Source organism: Sus scrofa, chromosome 5 (genome assembly GCF_000003025.6).
Source record: "Sus scrofa isolate TJ Tabasco breed Duroc chromosome 5, Sscrofa11.1, whole genome shotgun sequence".
In the NCBI taxonomy this organism is placed as follows: Eukaryota; Metazoa; Chordata; class Mammalia; order Artiodactyla; family Suidae; genus Sus; species Sus scrofa.
The window spans coordinates 19,189,067-19,210,668 of record NC_010447.5 but is presented as its reverse complement, the minus strand read 5'-3'; the positions used below and the strand labels follow the sequence as shown (position 1 = coordinate 19,210,668).

At 56.6% G+C, this 21,602-nt stretch overlaps 2 protein-coding genes, 1 long non-coding RNA gene and 1 other non-coding gene across 5 annotated transcripts; 2 read left to right on the top strand and 2 right to left on the bottom strand.

Moving 5' to 3' along the window:
* Positions 1,620–4,129, top strand: LOC102167757 (translation initiation factor IF-2). Its single transcript, XM_021091736.1, has 3 exons — positions 1,620–1,634; positions 2,003–2,079; positions 2,921–4,129. Exon 3 carries the CDS (start codon positions 3,024–3,026, stop codon positions 3,933–3,935), a length of 912 nt encoding a protein of 303 aa, XP_020947395.1. The 5' UTR covers positions 1,620–1,634; positions 2,003–2,079; positions 2,921–3,023; the 3' UTR covers positions 3,936–4,129.
* Positions 6,121–6,227, bottom strand: MIR196A-2 (microRNA 196a-2). The gene has a single exon (NR_049171.1). It is a non-coding gene; the product is annotated as a microRNA 196a-2 (primary transcript).
* On the bottom strand, positions 7,694–12,859 carry HOXC10 (homeobox C10). 2 transcript variants are annotated; one of them, XM_021091726.1, is made up of 3 exons: positions 12,634–12,857; positions 11,971–12,496; positions 7,694–8,819 (listed from the first exon to the last, which is right to left on the bottom strand). In XM_021091726.1, exons 1-3 carry the CDS (start codon positions 12,685–12,687, stop codon positions 8,542–8,544), a joined length of 858 nt encoding a protein of 285 aa, XP_020947385.1. In that variant the 5' UTR covers positions 12,688–12,857; the 3' UTR covers positions 7,694–8,541. The 2 variants fall into 2 exon arrangements, with proteins under 2 accessions (XP_020947385.1, XP_020947384.1); XM_021091725.1 differs by having other exon boundaries at positions 11,971–12,859.
* LOC110260668 lies at positions 13,298–16,514 on the top strand. The gene is made up of 2 exons (XR_002343965.1): positions 13,298–14,036; positions 14,114–16,514. It is a non-coding gene; the product is annotated as an uncharacterized LOC110260668 (long non-coding RNA).

Here is a 21,602-nt window from a genome sequence, read left to right as displayed (position 1 = left end):
TCTGGGGTGGCTGCTGGCAGCGCAGAGCAGAGACGTGTCGCCTTCAGAGGGCCCGGGGCCAGACTGCGACCAAGAGGACATCAGGGGACAGAGCCTGAGAGAGACAGCCCGAGACAGCCTGAGAGAGTACGACCGAAGCACGGCGCCAGGCCCATAGAGAGGAAGGGAGGAAGGAAGGAGGGCAGGAAAGAAGAAAACGAAGGATTAGGATACAAGGCAGAGGGAGGGGAGGATTACAGAAGAGAGGGGATGCAGGAGGAAGAGCGAGAGGAGAGCAGGGAAAGGAAGGCATGCAGAGAGCGAGCCGGAGGAAGGGCGGCGACAGGCAGGCAGACGGGGCAGGGCGCGGGCTGGCCGAGCAGCCGTGGCATTGTGCAGCCGGGCCTTTGCTGCGGGACCGGCTCCGCGCCTCCGGACACAAAGGAGGAAGAGGCCTCCTCTCCTGCCCCTCCCTGGCGACCTGCTGGGGTGGGTACACCAGGCCTCCGGGGATATCGAACCCTATCTCGGCCCAGACAGCCGCCCAGGCAGCTGGGGACTGAGCCACACTCTCGTCAAGGAGCAAAGCTATGACCAAGGAGGTTTTCACGCTCGCTCCTCCTTGGAGTCTTCACCAGGCAACAGGGCCCATCTACCCCAACCTCAGTTTTCCTAGAAGAAAGACGCCCCTAAAGCCCCTCTCCATGGGCCTCCACTATTTGGGAGAGCCCCCCAGGCATAGTGGCTGTAAACAGATGCCCCTTTCTCTCCTACCCCCTTCGGCCACTGCCTTCTTTTCAACTCTTGAGCAGCCTGCCCACCCTCCCTGCCCACCCGGAGGCAGAGGCGGCAGCCACGGGGCAGCCGAGATCACCAGGCCCAGCTCTCTGCTGCATGCCTTCAAATTCTCTGTGAAACTGAGGGGAGATTGTCACCTCCGGTTCAGAGCGTGAACTCAGACCCTCCCCACTCAGGCGCAGACACAGCTGTGGATCAGGAAGCAGGCCTCGCCCACAGCCCCCTCCCCACCAACGCCGCCCCGTTTTGCCTAGGCCTTTGCAGGGAGAGGCAGCCTGAAGGAGGGGGGCTGGAAGGGGCTGGGAGTCCCTGAGTTCACCAGGCCACCAGGCTGAAGTCCCTCGGGTTCCACCACTGCGTGTGTGGGTTGTACCACCGGTTCCCTGCGTCTGGTGGCGGGGTGGCAGGTCAGGGCTCTGAAGCAGACCTTCAGGCTTCCCCCAAATCCAGGCCTGTAGATGTGGGGGGCACAAAGGATGTGGGGGCACCAAGAAGGAGGGGGTTGTCTTCCCAGGTTCAGTGATGCCTGCTGGGTCTCCTGCCAGATCCCCAGACTCCTCTCACCCCCGCCACTCCCTTCAATTTTCCCCAGCACCAATGGAGCAAGCCAAGGGACTGGAGGCCACTGGGAATCCCTGTAGGGGATGGGGGGGGGGGAAACCCCAGCTGTAGCTAGCAGCTCTGCATTCAGTCTGGTTCTTAGAGCTCTCCTCTGACCCCAAAAGAGTGCACTGAGCGCAGGAGAGCCCCCTCAGGGGGAGGGGCGCCTTTACTGCAGCACCTCAGACCTGGACAGCTGAGACCACAATCAAGCTAGCACCACCGTGGGAAAGACTGACAGACAGAAAGACGGACAGGTTAGAGTCATCCCCTCCCCTGGCCCTGCGCCTCCCTTTCAGCGATTTCAATTCCCTCCGGTTCAATCCACACCGTCAAGTTCGGATTAAATTTAAGACAGGCTTTTCCCGGTCCCCCAGCGGGGCCATCCCCGCCGCCGCAGGCAGGGCGCCCGCTCCCGGCTCGCCAGCACCCGCCTGCGCGGAGGAGGCCGGGCGTGCTCCATTTGCTTTCATTTTCCTTCTCCCCCTGAAATGGGCTCAGTTCACCTCTCGGCTGCCCTCTCCTCCTCCCCGCCCCCTCCTTGGTTCCCCTCTACTTTCCCCCCTTTTCTCTCCTGATCCCTCTTTGTTGGGAAAAACACACCCACACGCACAACTCCTCCTAGCAAAGGCCTGCGCTGGAAGCAGACGCTGAATTCTCCTGGCCTGCCGCGAGGAGACCCGCGTCCTGCCCCCACCCCAGGTGGGTATTCGGGATCCCTACACACCAGGAGTCCGGCTCCTGAGCCCAGCAGGAGCAAAACCCCTAGGGCCTGTGAACGTGGCCCTCTCAACGCCACGGCCTGCATTCCCGCCGGCCCCCTGCCCTGCCGCCCCGCAGCAAACGGGGCTATTTCCGGCTCCCCCAACACGGTCTGGTTTCCCAGCCTGAGGAGTGGCTGGAGGGGGAGCGGCCCCAGAGCTAGGGGTGCTCTCCGCCGGGAGCCTCCCTTGGCCCTGGGCGCCTGGTTACCTGATCTTTGTGTGCTGTGGTGTGTGTCGCAAGAAAATTTGCAGTGACTTTGGAGCCCAGACTGAGGGAGCCAGCCGAGGTGGCGAAAGGAGAGACAATACGGGTCCGAAGTACAATTAAGGGGCCAGAGCCGCTAGTCTCTCCCCCGCCCTCCCTGCCAGACTAGGAGCTGTCTGGCCTCAAACCTCAGGGCAACCGGCGAACCTGGAGCCGGAAACTCGGCCCATGGCGGAGCGAACTAGAGGAAGATCTGGCATCCAGAAAGCAGGAGGAAAGCTCCCTTCCAACTTGGGGGCGCGGCAACCAGCCCCACTGAGGTGCAGAGAATCCAATGAATGAAAGTGCACATTCCGACAAATTTTCCCGATTTTTTCAGCCTTTGGAAGGACAGCCTAGGGTTTGAGACGTCTCAGACGGACAGACAGACACAGACAGGCAACCCGCATCTCCGGAGGCAGACAGACTCACAACATGAGTGTGAGCCTGAAATCAAATACAGGTTCAACATTCCCCCGAGGCCTCTCTGCCAGGCCAGGCAGGCGCTGATCTCCCTACCTTCTCTCCCCTCCAGGGCGTTGGGCAGAGACCCCGGAAGCCTCGGTCCCTCTGGCTTGGTCCAATCCCGCCTCAGGAAGCGCCTTCGTTACCTGCTCCTCGGCTTCCCACGGCCACAGATGCAGGGCAGCCGCCTCCGCCCGGGGAGGGAAGCCCCGGCCACCGCAGCCGCCGCTGCCCGCCCTCCTTCCCTCCCTCCCTCTTCCTCGCCCTCCCTCCCTCTCTCCCTCCCTCGCGCGCTGCCGCTCGCGGGGCCCTCCCGCGGGCAACCTGTTCTGGACCAAATCCAGGTATCTCCGAAAGAGAGAAAAAAAGAAAGGCCCTCTCATGTGGAAAAGAAAGAAAGAAAGACCCTTAACTGCATTTATTTTCCATGCTCTGACCATTGGTCGGCCTCAGTTCGGACATCCTGGACCCAGCCCTGCAGCGGCGGAGGTGTGCCGGGCCTGCTGCCTCGCCCACGCTGGCCGCCGCGCCCCGCGCACTGCACGCTCCACACTCTGGGCCGCCGCACCCCGGCAGCCCCAACACCAAACAGACCTCAAGGTCCTTCCTACAGACTCAACATCTGGTGGCCCGCCTCGCCGCGGGCCTCTGCCCGGGAGCCCGCTCTGCTCCATCTGCGGCCAAAGTCCACACACAAGCCACCTTGTCCGTGCTCTCGCGCCCGGCCTGCCGGACACCCCTCCAGACCAAGGCGCCCGCTGGCCACTCTTGGGCCGAGGCCCTGCCCGGGCTGCAAACCTCCTCCCCTGCACGGGCACCCACACAAAGCCCGGTGTCCTCACGCTCCCACCCGCAGCCCCCTGTCCCCAGCCCCTGCTGCCCTTCACCTGTTCCCGGGAAGGGATGCATCTCCGAGCGCGCTGAGGCAAGGCGATGGGCCCGGGCGGTGGGTGCTGGGGAGTCCCAGGGAGGCCACAGAGGATCGGCAGGCTAAGCCCGAGCCCCGGCAGCTGGAGAGAGATCTCAGAGACCAAGGCTCTCCTTGGCGAGCTCTTGCCTTTTCCTCCGTCTCCCGCAAGTCTTAAACACTCACACGCCGAGAGTTCAGCTCTATAAATCCTGCTCCTCTTTCCCATATCATAATTAAAAAAAACCAGTAGGGGAGGTTTTAACTTTTATTGCGATTTCTGGAGTTGGGCTGCGGAGCATATATTAAGTTTACGCTTATGCGCTCTCGGCGGGGAGGGTCCTTTAAGAAATAAAAATCCATCTTAATATCCGCAGACGAGAGAGATAATTTTTTCCCTCCTCTTCACGCTGTTTCTTTTGAAGACTCCCTTCCAGCGAAGCGAATAAATAATCACCATCGCCTTAGCCATGATCCACGGCCCCAGGGCCCCAGGGTGGACTCTGTCCACCAGACTGGACCTCACCTTGGCCCTGGAGAACACATCCCATTCCCCAGGATATAGGGGGGGTACCCAGACCCATGGCTCTGTGGCCACCCCACCCCCCCATAAGCCCACCAGCTCTGAAACAGAAATTAGGGCAGAGAGACCCAAAACGCAGAAGTCGTTCATTGGTGAATTTCGGCCCATCAGGGACACTGTCTCCAAGCCAGGCACTCCTGAGCACCCCGCCCCTGCCTGGGACTCCCTTCACTCCAGCTGGCCCCAGGCTTCTGACAGCCTGAAGACTCAGAGACTGCTAGGGGCTCCCAAACCCGGGAAGCCTTTGCCTGCCTAGCACCAGCTGGCCTTCCTCTCTGAAAGCCTCCCCATTTCCCTGGGAGCCATAGGGAAATGATAGATTTGAGCACTTCCTTGCAAGGGAAGAGATATTTCCCCCCCTACAAAGGGCTGGAGGACAGACAGAAAGACACATGGACAATTTCAGCTGGGGGAGAAGGACCGCTCTATTCCCATGTTCTCTTCTAGCCTCCTTGGGGGTCTCTTTGTATAAGAGAGAAAAATATATGAGTCTGCACAAAAATATATACAGGGGCTCTGAGAGAGCCTGGAGGAGACAGAAGTGTAGAAAGCGAGACCCACACTCCTCCAGGGTTACACATATCCCCCCAGCAGCCAAGTGCGCCCACACAGACCTCCATGCACACACTGTGTTACAAGGACATGCTACTGTCCCCCTGTCTGAAAGTTTACAATGTTTTAATAATCATAATAATACCAAAGTAAGAGAATCAAGAACCTGTCCTTCTCCTTTTGACTTTCTCTTCCCCAGGCTCTCTGAGAACAGAGGTGTATCTTCCCCTGCCTCCCTGACCCTCCCCATTTTTCTCTGCAGGCAGAGAAACCTCTTTGGAGAGCCTCCTCTCCAGCAACCAGGGCCAGGATGGAGGAACCAGAGGGAGAAAGGAGGGCGAGAAGCTTTGCAAAGTTGCACGCTGCCCAGACGCTCCCTCGCCCCCGTCCTCCCCTCCTCCCCCTGGCATCAGCCAACAACCTCCTCAACAATATGGTAATGGTGGCCGCTGGCAGCCTCTGCTCACCCAGACATTTCCACACAGCGCAAAGACAAGCAGCTGCCTGACAGGCACAGACACAACAGACCAAGGCCTACAGGCAACAGACAGCTAGAAAGAGACCAGAGCCAGATTCTTGCCCTGATGTTTCCCAGTAGGATGTGTGTGTGTGGGGGGGGGTTCTACTTGGACTTGATGGCTTTCCCCTAGCCTACTAACACCCTACACATGCCCTTCTCCTGAGGATGGAGCTATAGAAAGGGGAAGGGGAGGTGGTTAAGCTGGTGCTCAGAGTCCCCCAACTCTGGGCACCCCAGGCACCCCACTTTTCTAAGGAGAAGCTCCGGCCCCAGCCGACTGGAGGCAGATTTTTTTCCCCCCCTTGGAGGTGGCAGGTGGGAGAAGCTAAGCCTCCCAGAGACTCTTTTCTCTTTCTGTGCTCTCCTCTCTCCTCATTGCCCTGCCCCACCCTGCTACCCAACTGAGCTGGCCCGCCAGGCCACCTCTTACTCAAATTCCTGAATTTCCTTGGAATTGGTTAGACCTTCTTTGTCTGTCTCCATCAGCTGGGCCCAGGGAACAATAGCTGCAGGAAAAACTCCTCTCTCTCAATCACGGGGATTGGGACAGGCCGAGGAGTGGATGGTATAAAGCGGGGGTTCTCCAGACTTGCCCTGCGGCCCCACTCACAGCTTGCCCTCCTCGGTCTGGATACACTTTGCCCTATCTTGGTGGGGCTGGGGGGCAGTCCCACCGGGGAAGGAAGGAGCGGGGATAGGTGGGTTGGGGCCCTCGACGATAACCGACTGATGTAACTCAGGCAGTTTCTTGTTGCCGAGTTCAAAACTCAATCCCAACAACATGAAACTACCTAAGCCACAGATCAGCTGAGCAAGCAGGGCGGGAGATTCAGCTTTGCATCTATCGGGAGGAGAAGGGAAGGGGGTTGGGGAAGGAAGAAATTCAGCCCCGTCCCCCTTTCCGCCCCCACAACCTCCCTAAGGACTAGAGAGCAGACTTTGGGTGGCTGGGTGGGTAGGGGGTCTGACTGCCTCATCCGCTTCTGGTCTAAGCAAATTGCTCAGGGGGATTCTGGTGAAATGGGACCTCTAGCCGCCAAACCCCTGCCCCGCCCCCAGCCCTGCAGTGGGGCTATCCCCCTGCCTCTGGCCCTGGCCCTGGGGGAAGCTGGAGTGTCCTTCCACTCTCGAGCTGGGTCCCCTGTCTTGCCCTTCGGGCTCCCTGTGCGCTCCTCCTAGCTTCCCTCTGATCCTCTCCGTCTCCCAGCTGGACTCCGGCTTCCCTTCCTCTACGTGTGGCCGAAACCGCTCCAGAGCCTCTTCCCATCAGGCCACTTGCCCACGGCCAGAGAGAGTGGGGACCAAAAGCCTGGCTCAGGCTCACATCCAAACCAGCAGAAAGCAGGAAAACCTAAGCTTCAAGCGCCAACCTTCTCTAGCCCACCCACCCCCTGCTCTCCCCCCACCCCAGCAGACGACCAGACTGTGCGACATCTAGACCCATGTGTCGACCTCGAGGCGACCCTAAGTGCCCGAGTAGAGAAAGAAGCCAAAAACCACCAATTTACCCCTTTAACCATCGACCCTCACGGCAACGGGGCCAGGGAGGGGGAGCTCGTGGCCACTGCCCTCGCTGCGAGCCGCCACACGGCACGCCTGGGCTCTCAGCAAGCACGGATGCCCGAAACACCTTCCTCCCTGCTCTGCCCGCCGCGCGCCGGGCACCTGGGGACGCCGCTAGTCCCCACTCCGCCGCCAAGAGAAGAACAAGAAACCGCTTCTCTTACCTTGTCGCTGCCTCCTCCTCCTCCTCCTCCTGCTGCTGCCCGCGCTTCTGCTGCTGCTGTCGAGGGGGGGTGGTGGCTGAGCTCCTCGTCCCCCTCCGGCGGTTAAGTTTATTCCTCTCCTTGGATAGGTGGGGGGCTCTTGGGGTTCCCCCCAGCAGCGGTGGGGTGCGCCTGGCCCAGCACCCCAGGCAATCAGATCCGTCTGCTCCTCAAGATTGCAGTTTGCTCTCTGCCTCTTTCCCTCCTCCAGTCACCTTTAAATGCATCTTTTACTGCAGCACCACATTATATTTGCAGATCATAAAATCCACCTCTCGCGCGCACCAAGACCGTCCTGACATTACTGTTTTATGACCTTGACTTATTGTGGTCACCTGGATAATATTTAAATCAACGTTATGGTCTCTCACTTACATTAAACCCGCCAAGAGACGTTCTAGAAAGGCTCTAGGAGATGAGTCAAACACAAAACACACACATCCACACACTCAGCCTCTTTGGGGGGAGGGTGTCGCTAAAAAAAAAAAAAAACACTAAAAACAAAAAACCACCCATTTGAGGATTACGATTCTGGAAATTTATTAGGATTTTTTTTCTCCATTAAGGAAGCTACATGCAAAAGATACAACGTACAGAATATCTTTAAATAACACAACTCCCAGACAGGGACAGGGCGATATTTGGGGGAGGGGCATTCTGTCTTCGCTTCACTATGTCCTATTTTTAATTTTTAAAAATTTTTTGTTCCTCTGGATGGAATTTCTGAGATGGCAGTTGGATGGGGGATGTGGGGGTGCAGGGAGGATGGGAGAAAAGCAGAAAGCAGTACAAATACGAGACTTCAAGCAGATTCTCAGAGCGACTGGGAGGTAAAGACACGGAGAGGGTTTGGTGGAGGCGCTGGACGCTACGACAAACACACAAACACTAGCCGAACTTTCCAAAACGTCTATTATTCTAAGGAGGAAATGCAGCAAGGAAGGAGCGAGTCTGACTGTGCTCTGCGAGATTACAGACCTTCTCTGGTTAATTTTTTTTTCCCTCTCTTTTTTCCCTTACAATCGGGTGGATTCGACCTTAACTTTGCCTGGAGAACAGGATGCTATGTGTGAGTGCGTGGGTGAGTGAGGGGTTGACACACACACCAGCCACACTCCCACCCTCGTCTATGCGGGCACACCACACCCCACACCCCCGAACCCCACTGCTCATGCTTTAGGTGGAGGCATCTTCGCAGCACGAACCATAGGTCCCTTGGATGGAGAGTCTGAGGTCTTTGCCTTTTTTGCGGGCGTGTTGCATTTATACTCAGGGAGGGGAAAAAAAATATACCACCAGGCACAAAGGGAGGAGGGGCGGGGAGAGGAAAGGGGGGGAGGGGCGGGGGGGGGAGGCCGCGCGCTCAGGTGAAATTAAAATTGGAGGTCAGTTCCCGGATCCGATTCTCTCGGTTCATTTTCTTGAGTTTCATTCTGCGATTTTGAAACCAGATTTTGACTTGTCTGTCTGTAAGGTTAATGGTCTTGCTAATCTCCAGGCGGCGCTCTCGCGTCAAATACATATTGAACAGAAATTCTTTCTCCAATTCCAGCGTCTGGTGTTTAGTATAGGGGCACCTCTTCTTCCTTCCGCTCTTTGCTGTCAGCCAATTTCCTGTGGTGTTTTCTGCCTTTATCTCCTCTGTTAAAAATAACATTATTTACATAAGTATCCCTCGAAGACGCAAACCCTCGCAGGCAGCGTGGCCAGCCCGGCCAGCTTGCTGTGGGGGCAGCTGAGGGAGTGAGGGCAGGGGAGCTGTTGTCGCCCCACAGGCCTGGTGGGTGGGGTCTTCTCAGGCTTGGGGGCTCTTAGAATTTCTTTGGGGTCTAGACTTACAGGGGAGAAGGACAGAAGGTACTTGCATCCAACACATCTACTAAATTTAAACCACCTCCATCCACCTGGACCTCGCAGGTTCTGAGTTACCCCCGGCTCTCCCTCAGCTTGCGGACCCTGGTGGGCGCTCTAAGCCTCACCAGACCCTTCCTCGTCTCTGCTCCTTTCCAGTTCTGGAAAAACCCAACCAGCGGGAAGAGTGTTCTCCAGGCCTCAGACCCGGTGACAGAGGCCACCCCGCTGCCCAGAGCAATTCCTGGAGAGCTTTGGCCCCTTTCAACTCCATGCTGGGCTGGGGCCTCAGTCTCTGCCACCGGAGGCCACTGCAGCCGTCTCTGCATCAGAACCCCACCCCTGGCTGGCTCCCACCTGACGTGCCACAGAGCCACTCTGCCCCAGTGGAGCTCCCACTGCCAGCTCTTCCTCTCCTGGCCATTTCCCCCAGGAGGAGCTGAGGCAGGGAGCTTGTGCAGGCAGTAGAGGTCAGGGGTAACAGCTCTGGGGCATGCTGAGGGGCCTTCAGACAACTGCCCTGGCCAGAGACCTAAGGTCAAGGGAGAGCGAGATCCTGAGGAAAGGCAGCCTCCTGGAAATCTCCTGCTAGTCTATGTAGATATGCATGCATGCGTGTGCATGTGTGTTTCTGCAGAGTTACACACGCCTACACATATGTACACCCAGACACAGAGACGTACCCATGTGTCTGTTTATATAAGGAGACAGTGTAAATACAGGGTGTATTTCCCACTCTCTTATCCACAGCTTCTCTCCCTGGCACACGATCTTGCTGAAATGGACCAGCCCGGCTCCTTGAGCAGCAGAAGAGTCCTTGGCCATCTTTTCTAGGGAAAAACCCAGAGTCCGGAGACCCAGGAGGGACACCCAGCAAAGGACTCTGCTGATGGCTCAGGGCTCTGTCTGCCTCCCCCTGTGCCAAATGAAACTGCCAGGTTCCCAGATCTTATCCTGATGGGGAGTGGGTTGAGGGCCTTGGGAGAAGCAGGAGCCACCAGGAAAATGCAAACTTGAGGCTGCAGTTTAAAACACTTGAACGTCCTTAATTCTGCTCCCACTTCTGCACCTGCAGCTTCCTGCCAAATTGTATAAGACTCTCCACCTCTCACTCTGTGCCATTAATTTCCTTATTGAGGTTGTTGGGTTTGGGGAAGGGGAGAAATAACAAATGGGGAAGTCTGGCCCAAAGCCCTCTTGCCTCTGGCCTGGTGGAGATGCCAAAATGGGTGTGTGGGGGGTGAGAGGCAAGAAGGGCGCAAAGGCAGAGTGCAGAGTGAGAGGGATTAGTTGTCATGGGAGGGTTTAGATCCTTGTGGGGAGGGCGGGAGAGTGAGGAAGCCTGCGGGAATGGGGGCTGTTTAAGCTAGGAGGTGGGCTTGTTAACCTTGACTTTGCTTTTGGTGGAGCTAGAACACAGCTTCTCCTACCCTAAATCTGTACTCCCATCAAGCTCAGAGTGTGGGGAGAGGGTATAAAATTAAACTTTTGTGCTGCACACGTGCCACAAGGAAGGCTCCCTGGGTGTGTGTGCCCCTCTCCACCTCGCTCACCCTCGTGAACACACGGGTGCCCCTCTTCTGGCCAGGGTCTCCATGGGCTGATCTGCCAAGACCACCATTGGTTTGCAGAGAAGACCCAAGAGGGTGAGGGTGCGTGTGTGAGAGGGCATGCGTGAGTGTGTGTGAGTGTGACATAGGTCGCCGCCAGGCATGCGTGTGCACCGCATCCATATACAAAGCACCACAAGACCCAGGCTGCCCCCAGGCTGCTCAGTTCTCCCTGTTTTATCTGCCTCTGCACCCAAAGAGCTCCTCTTACACGCAGCCTCCAGTAGTCAAGGCCAGGGGGGAGCAGGTTTATCTGCCCCCCCCACCACCTCCTGCCAGTTGGGCCTTTACTGATGCTTTTTGCTCCAACTTTTCAGGAAAAGTCCCCTCAGCCTTCCTCTGCTGCTCCCGTTTCCTCCACCTTTTCTCCAGGTGTCAGAGAAAGGTCCTGTAGGCCCCAATTCCTGCAGCAGAAATGAATCTTGAACCCTGAGCTTGAACTCTGACCAGGCTTTGCCTCGCCAAACAAAATCACAATGAAATCCAATCAAAGCCACACTGCCTTTCAGGAGAAAACCGCTTACCATGCACACAGAAATTCCCAACCACTCATTTATAAGCTGCTTTTGGAAACCCACAGGGGAAAAAAATTTTTTTTAATGTAACTAGAAAAAGAAAAAAGGAAAGAAAAAAATGCAAAGGGAAGACAAAAAACTTACAACATTCCCAGTGCCCTGTTCCAACGCCATTCGCAGGCTAGGCATCTGGGGGAGGGAGGGACCGCAGGCAGCCCTTCACCTCCACCTCTTCCGGCCCCAGCCCGGCTGCCCGAAGCCCCCGGCCGAGCCCCAAACCGCAGGAACCCAAACCGCAGGCACAAACCAGACCCACGAACAACAAATCGCGCTTCGCAGGAAACAGTTTTCAACTGGGAAAATGCAGTAAAGCGAAATCCCCCTTTTCCCAAGCCTTCCCTGGTCCATGGCCCAAGATCGCCATTTTAAGCTTTTTGCAAGCTTCTGACCTAAGCAGAGGGGACATCAGCCCCCCAGGACACCAGCGTAGAGCAAGCAAACCAAAGCCAGCACGCACCTGGAGCAGTCACCCGGCCTGGGCAGCCCGAGGCGCCAGCAGGCTGCCCGCGGTGCGCACCACCCCGGTCTCAGCGCCCATGGCCGCTGCCGGCCCGGCACCTCCACTTCGCCGCTTACCTTCCCTAGCCAAATGACGCGCCACCCGCCTGGCGTTCAGCAGACACCAGTCGCAAGCCGGGGTCGCATTCCCAGTACCATCCAAGGCCTCCTCGGCCCAACCCTCTCTCTGCCCCCGCCCCAGCCACGAAGACCAAGTGCCCGAGCGTCCCAGCCGGGCCACGGCCCAGGCGGCCTTACCTTTAGCTTCGTTATCCGAAGTGTCTGGGCTGGAGTCGGCAGTTTTGGCCCGATCCTTTTCGCTCTCCAGAGGGCTGCCTTTTGGGCCCGCCAGGCTCTGCTCGGTCTTGATCTCATTGGGGCTGGGGGTCTGGCTGTCGGACTTGGGGGTCTCAGGGAAACTCACTTTGCCCCCCAGCTGGGAAGACTCCAGATGTTCGGCGCGCGGGTTGAGACTGGCCCGCTGCTCAAAAGGGGCTTCGAAGTCGTTGGCCCCGGCACAGTGGGGCGGCTTGTCCAGCGCGGAGTAGCTCGGGCTGGCGCGGTAGTAGCTGGGCACGGGCACCTCATGCTCCCCGAGGCAGGACTCCTGCAGGGGGTGGGAGTAGAGAGCTGCCTCGGGGCCACTTTTCGCCCGCTTCTCTGCGCTGTACATGCAGCATACATTCTCCTCCTTGACACTAGGTGGGTAGGAGCAGGAGGACAGCGGCCTGCCAACAGGTTGTTCCAGGCGGTAGGCGGCTTTGGGGTCGCCCCAGGAGTCCAGCTGCGAGAGGTAGGACGGGTAGGTGTTGAGGGCGAGGTTGGGGCTGCCGCCCTCGTCCCTCTTGGAGAGCGAGGGCGCGAGCCCGCAGCCCCTCATCACCCCGCAGTTGAAGTCACTCCCAGATTGCATATACATGCCTGCGCTCCGGCTATAGCGCTCTCCTCCGCCCGGCGCAGCCAAGGGCTCCGCATACGAGTTCGGAGTTACATTGCGAGGGCATGTCATTTTCAGAGAGAGGGGTTTTTAAGGAGCAATACTACAGCGGAGGAGCTGACATCTTTTTTTTTTTCCCCATCCGGGAGGGGGGGCGGTTGGAAGGGCGGGAGGGAAAAGAAGGGGAGGGGGGGAAATATCAGCTCCATAATTATCCGCGCATTCGGTCCTCACCATGTGACGGCTAGACCAATGGGATTTGAAAATGGCCTTGATGATTCAGACGGCCGTGACGTCAGCGGGGTCAAGTTGTCGGCAGGCGGAGCGCTCAGCGTGGAGTAACAGCGCCACCTAGCAGCCGCCTCGGGGTAGGAGCGCCCGAGCCCTTCCCCGCGAACAAAGGAAGGGCCCCCGGGGCGACAGGGGCAGGAGGGGGGTGGAGGGGGATGGGGGGGTCCTAGAGAGAATGGGGTTTGTTTACCCGGGAACCAGCCTGTAACTCCTGGGGAGAGGGGGGCGGAGAGGGGGAAAATGCGGGAGCGAGTGAGAGAGGGAGACAACTCGGGGCTCAAAACAGTCAAATTCAAATTAAAAGGTCAAGACACGATTCAGGTACCTCTCCTCTCCTCACCTCCCCTCTACCTCGCCCTGGCCCCCGCCCCCGCTTCTTCCCGTGGGATGGGAGTGGGGTGAGGTTTGGGGGAGGGCTCCTGCGGGCAGAGAAAGAGCGAGAAAAAGTTAAGGAAGCCCAAACAGAACTAAAGTTTCTGCTCTCCTGCGTCCTCCTCCGTCGGGCTTGGCCCTTGGGGCTGGGACCTCAGCTCGGGACCGCCCGTCACGGAAGTTGGCTGAGTTGCAAGTTCCCTCTGGGGACTGACGGGGAATCACCAGTGTCTGGGGCGGGCCAGGGAGGAGGTCACCATGACTTTGGGGCTGCTTGGGAGAAGGAGGTTCCGAGGAGATTAGGGGTCGCGGGAGGAGGCAGCTGGTAACCAAAGGCGCTCGGCTCCCTGACCAGGGAGTGCGGCCTGGGCCTGGCTGGGTGGGCGGCTCCTGGGTTATCAACTCAAGGGCTGCAAGGCTTTGGCCTTGGAGCCGGTTCGACTGCTTTGCTCCAGGCCCTGGTGGCCCTCGCTTGCCAGTTGACCTTGCCCCCACGAAAACAGGGAAAATTCTCAGAGAGAAAGCGGGAACCCGCTGGCCCACGGCGGTTTGGGGGAGTCGCGCATCAACCGGGAAACCAGGACAACAGACGTGCCAAAATCCGACCCAGGGAAGTGTCCTTTACAGGGCGAATGAACCGGGGGCATTTTTGAGAGGAGACGAGGGACCCGTCTATGTTTTAGTTATGATTTTTAATACAGGGAAGCGAGAAATAAGGCACAAGGTATGTTTCAAACAGTTCTTTCCGTTTCTCCATCGCCTTTCTTCCAAAGCGAACTAAACTCTCCACCCCTTCCTCAGGAAACGGAATCTGCAGAATAACTTGTCTTTCCGGTCGCCCCGCATTTTCCCCTGGACCGAACCTCGGGTTTTGACTTTGCGAAGGGCTGGAGCCTGGCCGGGAAAGGACCTGAGCTCCGGCCGCCCTGGCGTGGAGGAGTGAGAAGGCTGGATCTCGCTTCTAGGGAGGCCCAAGCCGCGGCTGCTAGAAGGCGACTTCGGCGAGAAATCTGCCGAATTCTCTCATCCAGAGGGCGAGAGAGAAGGCGCGGGGGGTCCCTGAACCCCGGGAAAACTGGAAGAGAAAGGTGTAACGTGTGCCTCGCGGCCCGGGCAGCCAGGGGAGATTTGAAATGGTTTCGTGTTTTCCTTTGCAGGGGTCGCCATGGGCTCGGCACGGGGCTTGGCCCGGGCAAGGTTAGGCTGTTTAGGCCCCAGACGAGACTTGGGACGGCCTGGGCGGCAGTCAATCCAGGAGCCATTTGTCCCACCGCCCACCCCTCGGGAAACGCGGAGACTTTATGGCCACTCTGTTTGTATTATCTGCATAAGTCTTTCCCTACCAGTTTGATCGAAACTGTTCGCTTTTACGAGGACCCAACGAAAATTCCCCGTCATATTTATCAGCCGGGGATAAAAATTTAGTATGGGAACTGATATTTCCTCATTTATGGGGCGATGAAATTAAAGACCAAAGCAATTGAGAATTATATGGCTTTGGGGGGTTCCCTCCCCCCTCTTTCACATCTCCTTTCTTTTCCTGCCTGCTGTGCCTGTTCCTGCAGTTTGGCGTCCCAGTCCCTAGCCCTTGCCCCCCATTTTGGGGTCTGCTGAGCCCTCTCCCCCACACCCAGGTGCCACTGCTTGTTCACCTCAGCTTTTCCTGGTTTTTCTCTCGGTGTTGGTAGCCGGAGGCCCGGACAGCGCTCCCTGAGCCTCTGCCCAGGCCAGGCTGGGATCAGCTGGGGCTGCGGAAGGTTTCGAAGAGCCTCGAAAGGGAAGGGTCTGAGCCCAGCCTGGGAGGGGGTGAGAGAGGCAGCAGAGTAGAGGGAGACAAACTCCAGATAACCTCTCAAAAACATCAAGCCCCACAGGCTTAACCTGGGGAACCAGCGGGAGAGAAGCAGAGCCACTCCGCCTGCCTGGAGACCTGTCTCCTGTACCAGCCCGACCCTCATCCCTGACTCACTCAGCCCTGGGAGGGGATGGAGTTGCTTTCAGAATCCTTGCCCTTATTAGTGGAAATAATCCCCCCCCCCAGATGGAGCTTCCCGCCTCCACTCCCACCTTCTCACAAGAACGAATAGTGTTTAAAGTTGAAATAATTAGAAGTATGATAAACACGGCCCATTAATGAAAAAAGAAATCAAATTCATCAGCCTAAGTGGGACCCCCGGTGGGACAAATGTTTGCCTCTAATTATGCAGGATAAACGCAAACCCGGAGCTGTTCAACAAGAACCCAAAGACGCAGACTCGCAGACTCCAATAACTTGTTGGGTTTTTTGCAGACTTGGGGTCTGCCCCCATGGAGGCGAAAGGAAAGAAGACGTGAGGGTGAGGACTGGGAGAAGGGTTCCCTGGAAAGCACACTCGGGTGTGGGTCCCAGCTCTGACCCCCTTGGGCTCTGTCTTTCCGAGGCCAGGAGCAAAGGCCGCTTCTGTCCTATTGTCCGTCCGGGGCCTGGCGTTCAAAGGCACTCAGGCTGCCATGGCCATCGGCCATCCTGCCTGCAGCCGCTGCCGGGCGCCCACTGGCCCTGCCTACGGGGCCAAGACCCCCAGGCCTGCACCCCTAGGGAACTGGATGGGGGTCCAGGAGACCTCTGCCTTGCTAGAGCCACCCCGTTCAGCCATTTCCCCAACTTTCCGGGGAGTGCTGTGTCTATGCCTGACTCCGGAGCTCCCTCTTCTTGCCTCAACTTGGGGATGTGAACAACTAGGAGCTTCAAGCCAGAGCTGCACCTACATTTTGACAACCCCTCCCCACCCTCAGAGCCCTGGCCCCCTGTGCCCTTCTTCCCAGTCCCTGGACCCTGGAAGGGCCGCAGGGCTGGGGAGTTGGGCCTCCTGCCGCCCGCCAGTAGGACTGTGATCCAGAGAGGTGAGGGTGCTCCTTGCAGACTAAGTTAGGATGGTTGGCGGGTCCCAATAGGGCTGGGGCTGAGGGCTGGGGCGCTAGGGGTCCCCATGTGAAAACAGAAGAAGGAAAACATAGGGCTCAAGGAACAGAAAGGAACCTCGGCTATTCTCCGGACTCTAGCCCTCAAAGCGCCCCAGAGCCACCCTGATTTCTCCAAGGAAAATTAGCAGAGTTTCCCCTTGAGGTTAAGGAAGTCATCTAGGAAATTCCAGAGGTGAAGTGGAAAAAAAGGAAGGGTGTCTCTCCCTTTGGGGTGAAATAATAAAATAAAATAATTAGACAGTGTGCGTGTTGAAATCTCTTCCAGTGAAATGGAAAACAAAATCAGACCGGTGGTTAAAAATTGCAGGGTTTTTTTTCCCCTCTTATTTTGAAGGCGCAGATAACTCCTTCTCTTCTCAAAACTTGAAGGAAGGATTTGCTTTCTTCTTCGCTAACACTGGGCTCTGCCCCCGGCTGAATTGGGAGCAGAGAAATCCCAAGCAAAAGACAGAATACTCAGAAACTGCCCCCCCAAAAGAGATTTTTCACACAGATACAAGAGGAAAGGGAAGGCCGAGGACAGTTGGAGGGGCCTCTGGTCTCTGGATCTCCCACCACCCCACTCCGGATCTCCACCACCCCAGCAGCCCTGCCATCAGAGTCACTCTCACACCTGGACAATGTACACTTTTGCACCCAGATGCTCTGGAGGTTCCCACCTATACACATGTCTGACTTGGCGCTTAATTGTAGATACGCGGCCACAAATATTCACTTTTACCCCAAAATGTATTCCCTGTGATCCCAGCATCCTGAAGTCTGAGAGTCAGCATGACTGCTTTCTTGCCCCGCCGAAACCAGCCCGTTGTTTAACTTTGCCTCCTGAACTGAAAACAGACAGCAAACACATCCACGAGAAGCTGTGGAGGAGGATAGGGGGATGCCTTGGGGGGGGATGATTGGCTCCCCACTTTGTGGTTTGCTCCCAAGTTGCCCAGTAGGTTGGGTTTCCAGCCGGAGGCAGGGCTGTGGTCGCCGGCTTACTCCGGAGAAAATCCCGCTTCTCTCTTACCGGCTAAATTCCTTTTAGAAGATCTTTCTTTTCCATCTTTTTTTTTTTTTCCTCCTCTTTCTTTTTACCTCTTCCTCCTTTCTCTGTATTTGCTTCCGTCTCTTTTGCTTTGCCATTCATTTGTTTCCTTCTGCTTTTCTGATTCTTTCTCTTATCTTCCTCATTTCTCTCTTCTTCCTTCCTTTCTTTATTCTGCAAAGTATTTCTTTCCTCCTCAGTGCCTACCTTCCCCTCGGCTTTCGCCCCTAGCCTTCTTGTTTTTCTCTGTCGTGCTGGACTCAGTGAGAGAGAGAACCAGGCTCTGCAGCATCCCTCCCCAGCCCCGCTGCTGCTCAAGCTTGGAGTTGACCTTCTCCCGCCTTCAGCCTTAACTCGACTCCTCACAAGGCGAAGTGTAGGGCTGGCTGGCGGCGGGCGGGCAGGGCGGCCAGGCCTCAGCAGTCGCCATTAGAGGGAAGGAGAAGCAGGCGCTGGGTCACATCCTGACCACGGACTCCGATGGCTCCCCCGAAGTGCCCAGCTTCAGGGCTTTGGTATCCTCAAGTCCTTCACCCTGACGGAGCTGCATCCACCAGGCCAGTCTTTGGAGAAGTTACTCCATCATTGTTCTGACTTGAAGAGCTGAACATTAAAATAGCCCCCCGTTTGAGCCCACTTGATGTCCCGAGGAGGCTGCAATTAGGGGAAATGGAGGAGGGTGGGTATGTCAATCCAAGGTGGGGGGCAGGTCCGGGGGTCACTCGCAGGCTTGGCGGCCCAAGGCCACGTCCCAACACAGGCACCTTTGTTTGCAGGCTCCTGGGCTGCGGTCTGGCAGCTTTCCTTCTCTCTCTCAGTCCTACAACAGCTGCAACCTCTGGCCAGGCATGTTTTGAATTCTGTCTTTCATCGGACCCTTTGTGGAGTTTACAGGAGGCAGGGATGCAGGGCTGTGTGTGCAGTCTCTCCCAACTTGGTGGTCTGAGTCAAGGTTATGGGTCTCCACTTCGTGCAGCGGTTGAGGGTGTGTGCAGGGCTGTGAGTGAGTGTGTGTGTGTGTGTGTGTAAGGAGGAGGGGAGAGAGAATGATGCCTGCAGGAGAACAAGAGCATGTGATGGGGAAGATCTGCCTGGTCCTGTTGACACTGTCCAAACTTTGGGGGTCTGTAAGGTTGTGTCTCAACAGCAGAGTGTCCAGGACTTTCCTAGCAGCCCCCAAAGCTGGGTCCAAGGTGAGCCTCAGAAAGGATTAATCCCATCCTTTAAGCCTTGTTTTGCAGCTCCAGACACCACCACCCCCACCCCCCGCCCCCCACCGCCCGCCGCCACCACTGGGGCCCCAGGGTCTCTCTCTCCCCAGCCTCCCAAAGATCCTGAGATTTCATTCCCATGGCAAGACCAAAACTTTAAGTTTTTCAGAAAGGGAGGAGGCATCTTGTAAAACTTTTATGCCAAACAAAGTTATAAAAACTTCCCCCGCGCTGCCTTTTCCAAAGGTTTATATGAATAATAAAGAGTGCAGTCGCGTGCACAGAGTTCTGGCAGGCTCTAAGCTGGGAAGTTTCAGTAAACAGCACTATCCAGCTCTGGGGCACCAGGCAACCCCAGGGGCTGCCCCCTTGAGGGAATATTGGTCCAGAAAGGAATTGCCCTACAGATTCCGGAGAGGGGCGGGGAGAGGGAAGGGGTGGCGCCCTTGACTTCCTTGAAGTTCAAAGTTCTTCTTTGCCCTGGTGAGAAAAACCCCTTCTCCCTTCAACCCACTCGAGAAGTTAGACCCGGGTACTATCTCCTCCTCCGACTGGGAAAGGGCTCCAGGTACTCCCAGCTCCAGTCACCTTTCAGACACCTGGTCTGCAACTTTCTGGCTTCCCCAGAGTTGAGCTCCCCATCCTCTCCGTCTGGGACGCCTGGGACCTGCAGGCTTTTGCTCAGAGGCGCTCAGCGGGGCTTTGTCAACCTTCTCCCAAGACACCCTCATTTTGCCATCCCCCAGCAACCTGGAGGCCTTAGTGACAAAGAAACCCCAAACCCAAGGCTGGCCCCAGCCACGCCTCCTTTCAAGCCCCCCAGGTTCCTGCTGCACCCCCAAAGCCCATAGTGGGAGGGGGAGGGGCCCAGAGTGCTCTCTCAGCCCACACCACTTAATACCCTTGTAAACTCCCACGTGCGCTATAAACTTGGATTTTTACAACCAACATTCCTCCTTAGCTCCGGGAAACTTTGAACTCGGCCTCGGGTTTATTTACTGGGAGGGGGGAGGGGATGGGGGTGCTGAGAACCGAGAAAGGCAGGAGGGGAAGAGGGGGGACATGTGGGCAAGGGGGTAATGGAGCAGGGGTCTGGGTGGGTTGGGGGAGCCAGGACTGTCCGCTGCGGATTTGTTTACTATTTAGGGCGGAAGCGTTTTCTAACACAGGCCAGACTGGGTCGTTAAGAGCGAAATGAAACTGGGTTTAGAGGCGCGGGGGGGGGCGGGGGGGGGAGCCAGGGGTGCGCTTTATGGCGGCGTCTAGACGAGGCTCTTTTGTTCCCAGGCAGCGCCACGGCTGGAGGGGATTACCCGAAGAGCTTGAGCCCCAAGTGCCCCAGACCGGCGGTGGGGGGGGGTGGACATCCGGGGGCGGGGGCAAAGGTGAGTTTGTTTGGGGGACAGAGACCTCTTCCACACCCCCCCCCCAAGTTTTATAGGGTCGCCAAGGACTGGCAGGTTCTTGGGCCTGGCTCATGGGAGCTTTTGTTTTTCTTTCACTTAGGACACACACCCCCTTCCTTCAGAAACCCCTTCTAGAGCGGGGGATCTTTTCTGGGCTGCACATTGCAGGGCAAGTGGTAGCTTCGGGTTTTCAATCTTTTCCTCCAAAATCAGGAGCCTTTTGGAGATGAGTATTTTGCTTTATAAACAAATTTGTTCTATGTAGTATTGCCAGCCTATTTGCTTGAAAACACGGCCAGCAGGCCAACATTCCTTATTATGACTAAACGCCATACCTGGAGAAATCTCTCTCGTGCACTCGCGAACACACATGCACATGTGTGCCCGCACAGGCGTGCGCGCACACACACACAGGACCCTCAGTTGCATTCCTGCTGGCACTCACTAAAGGCTGCCAGTGGTTGCACCCCTCGGAGGACCCTAGAGGTGCATGAGGTCAATTTTATTCCATACTCCAGGCAAAAGCGTACACATAATACTCATTTTCATGGGCATCCATAGACATCCCGATTCAAATTCTTGTGCGTGGCACAGAAGGGAATCGTGGGTCTGCATATGTACACCCCACTTGGCAAATTTTGTCTCAAGACCTATGTTTACAAATTAGAGCTTCAGCTATCCCTGTCATCAATAAGGACAGACAGACCCTAGAAGCAATAGTCCATAGTCATGGTGCTTTTTCCTTTCATTCTACGAAATTGAATTGGCAAAAACATTTTCTTTGACTGACAGAAGAGCAGTTCCAAAGAGAGGGGAAGAATGGAAGAAAGAATTGGTTCCAAATCTCTTCCCCCAAATAACGAACTTGGAGCAGACAGCTAGAGTGCCCTCACGGAACGGAACGCACTTAAAGGACTAGGGTTATCTTTATGCAGAAGACACATGCAGCCAATATAGATGGGTGTGGCAACCCGACGGTCCTCCCGGGGTCACCTCCTTCCCCAGTGCCACACCCCAAGCCAGCATCTTACAAAAGAAATCTCTGGAGCTCTCTACTCTGGACGACCAAAGTATACACATCAGGGTGGCCCCAGCCTAGGGTCTTGTTGTGTCTGGAGGAGCTTGGCCATTTGTGCTTGAGGGGAAGGGACTCAGCTCCAACCTCCCACCCTCAGGAGCCAGCGCGGTGAGGAAAGGGAGGGGGCTGGTTTCTCCCCTCCAACTGTATATAAAAATTCCAATAGCGTCTTCTCATACAGGAAAAAAAAAAAAGAAAAAGAAAAAAACCGAAAGCCCTACCCTCAACCCTACACACATAACTGCGACAGACGGAGACATCTGGCAGGAGGGCGGTGGAGCCAAGAAAATTCCTATAAATTTAAATTCGATGATGGTTACAATTAACTCCACAACAAACGTGTGCTTAAACAGAATGCGTTGCTGGGCGTTGGGAGGCAGCTCGAGCTGCACATGAGGAAGGAGAGCTTTAAGAGTAGCCCTGCAATGTCCTCAGCCTGAGAGCAGGAGGAAGCTTTCCCCGCACTCTTGCCCCTGCCCTCAGAGAGGGGGTGCAGGCCCGCCAGCTCTGGCCTTCACCCCACATGCCCCCTCCTCTTCGGCTGGGCTCTGCCCGCCTGCCTCCTCCTCCGCCTTGGGAGCACTGAGGGTTTTAAGAGGAG

Excerpts from the sequence above, each read along its gene's own strand:
- LOC102167757 (XM_021091736.1), top strand. The coding sequence starts at position 3,024 with ATGCAGGGCAGCCGCCTCCGCCCGGGGAGGGAAGCCCCGGCCACCGCA.
- HOXC10 (XM_021091725.1), bottom strand. The coding sequence starts at position 12,721 with ATGACATGCCCTCGCAATGTAACTCCGAACTCGTATGCGGAGCCCTTG. Across the intron at positions 8,820-11,970 it reads TTCGGATAACGAAGCTAAAG|AGGAGATAAAGGCAGAAAAC; the intron begins GTAAGGCCGCCT and ends TATTTTTAACAG.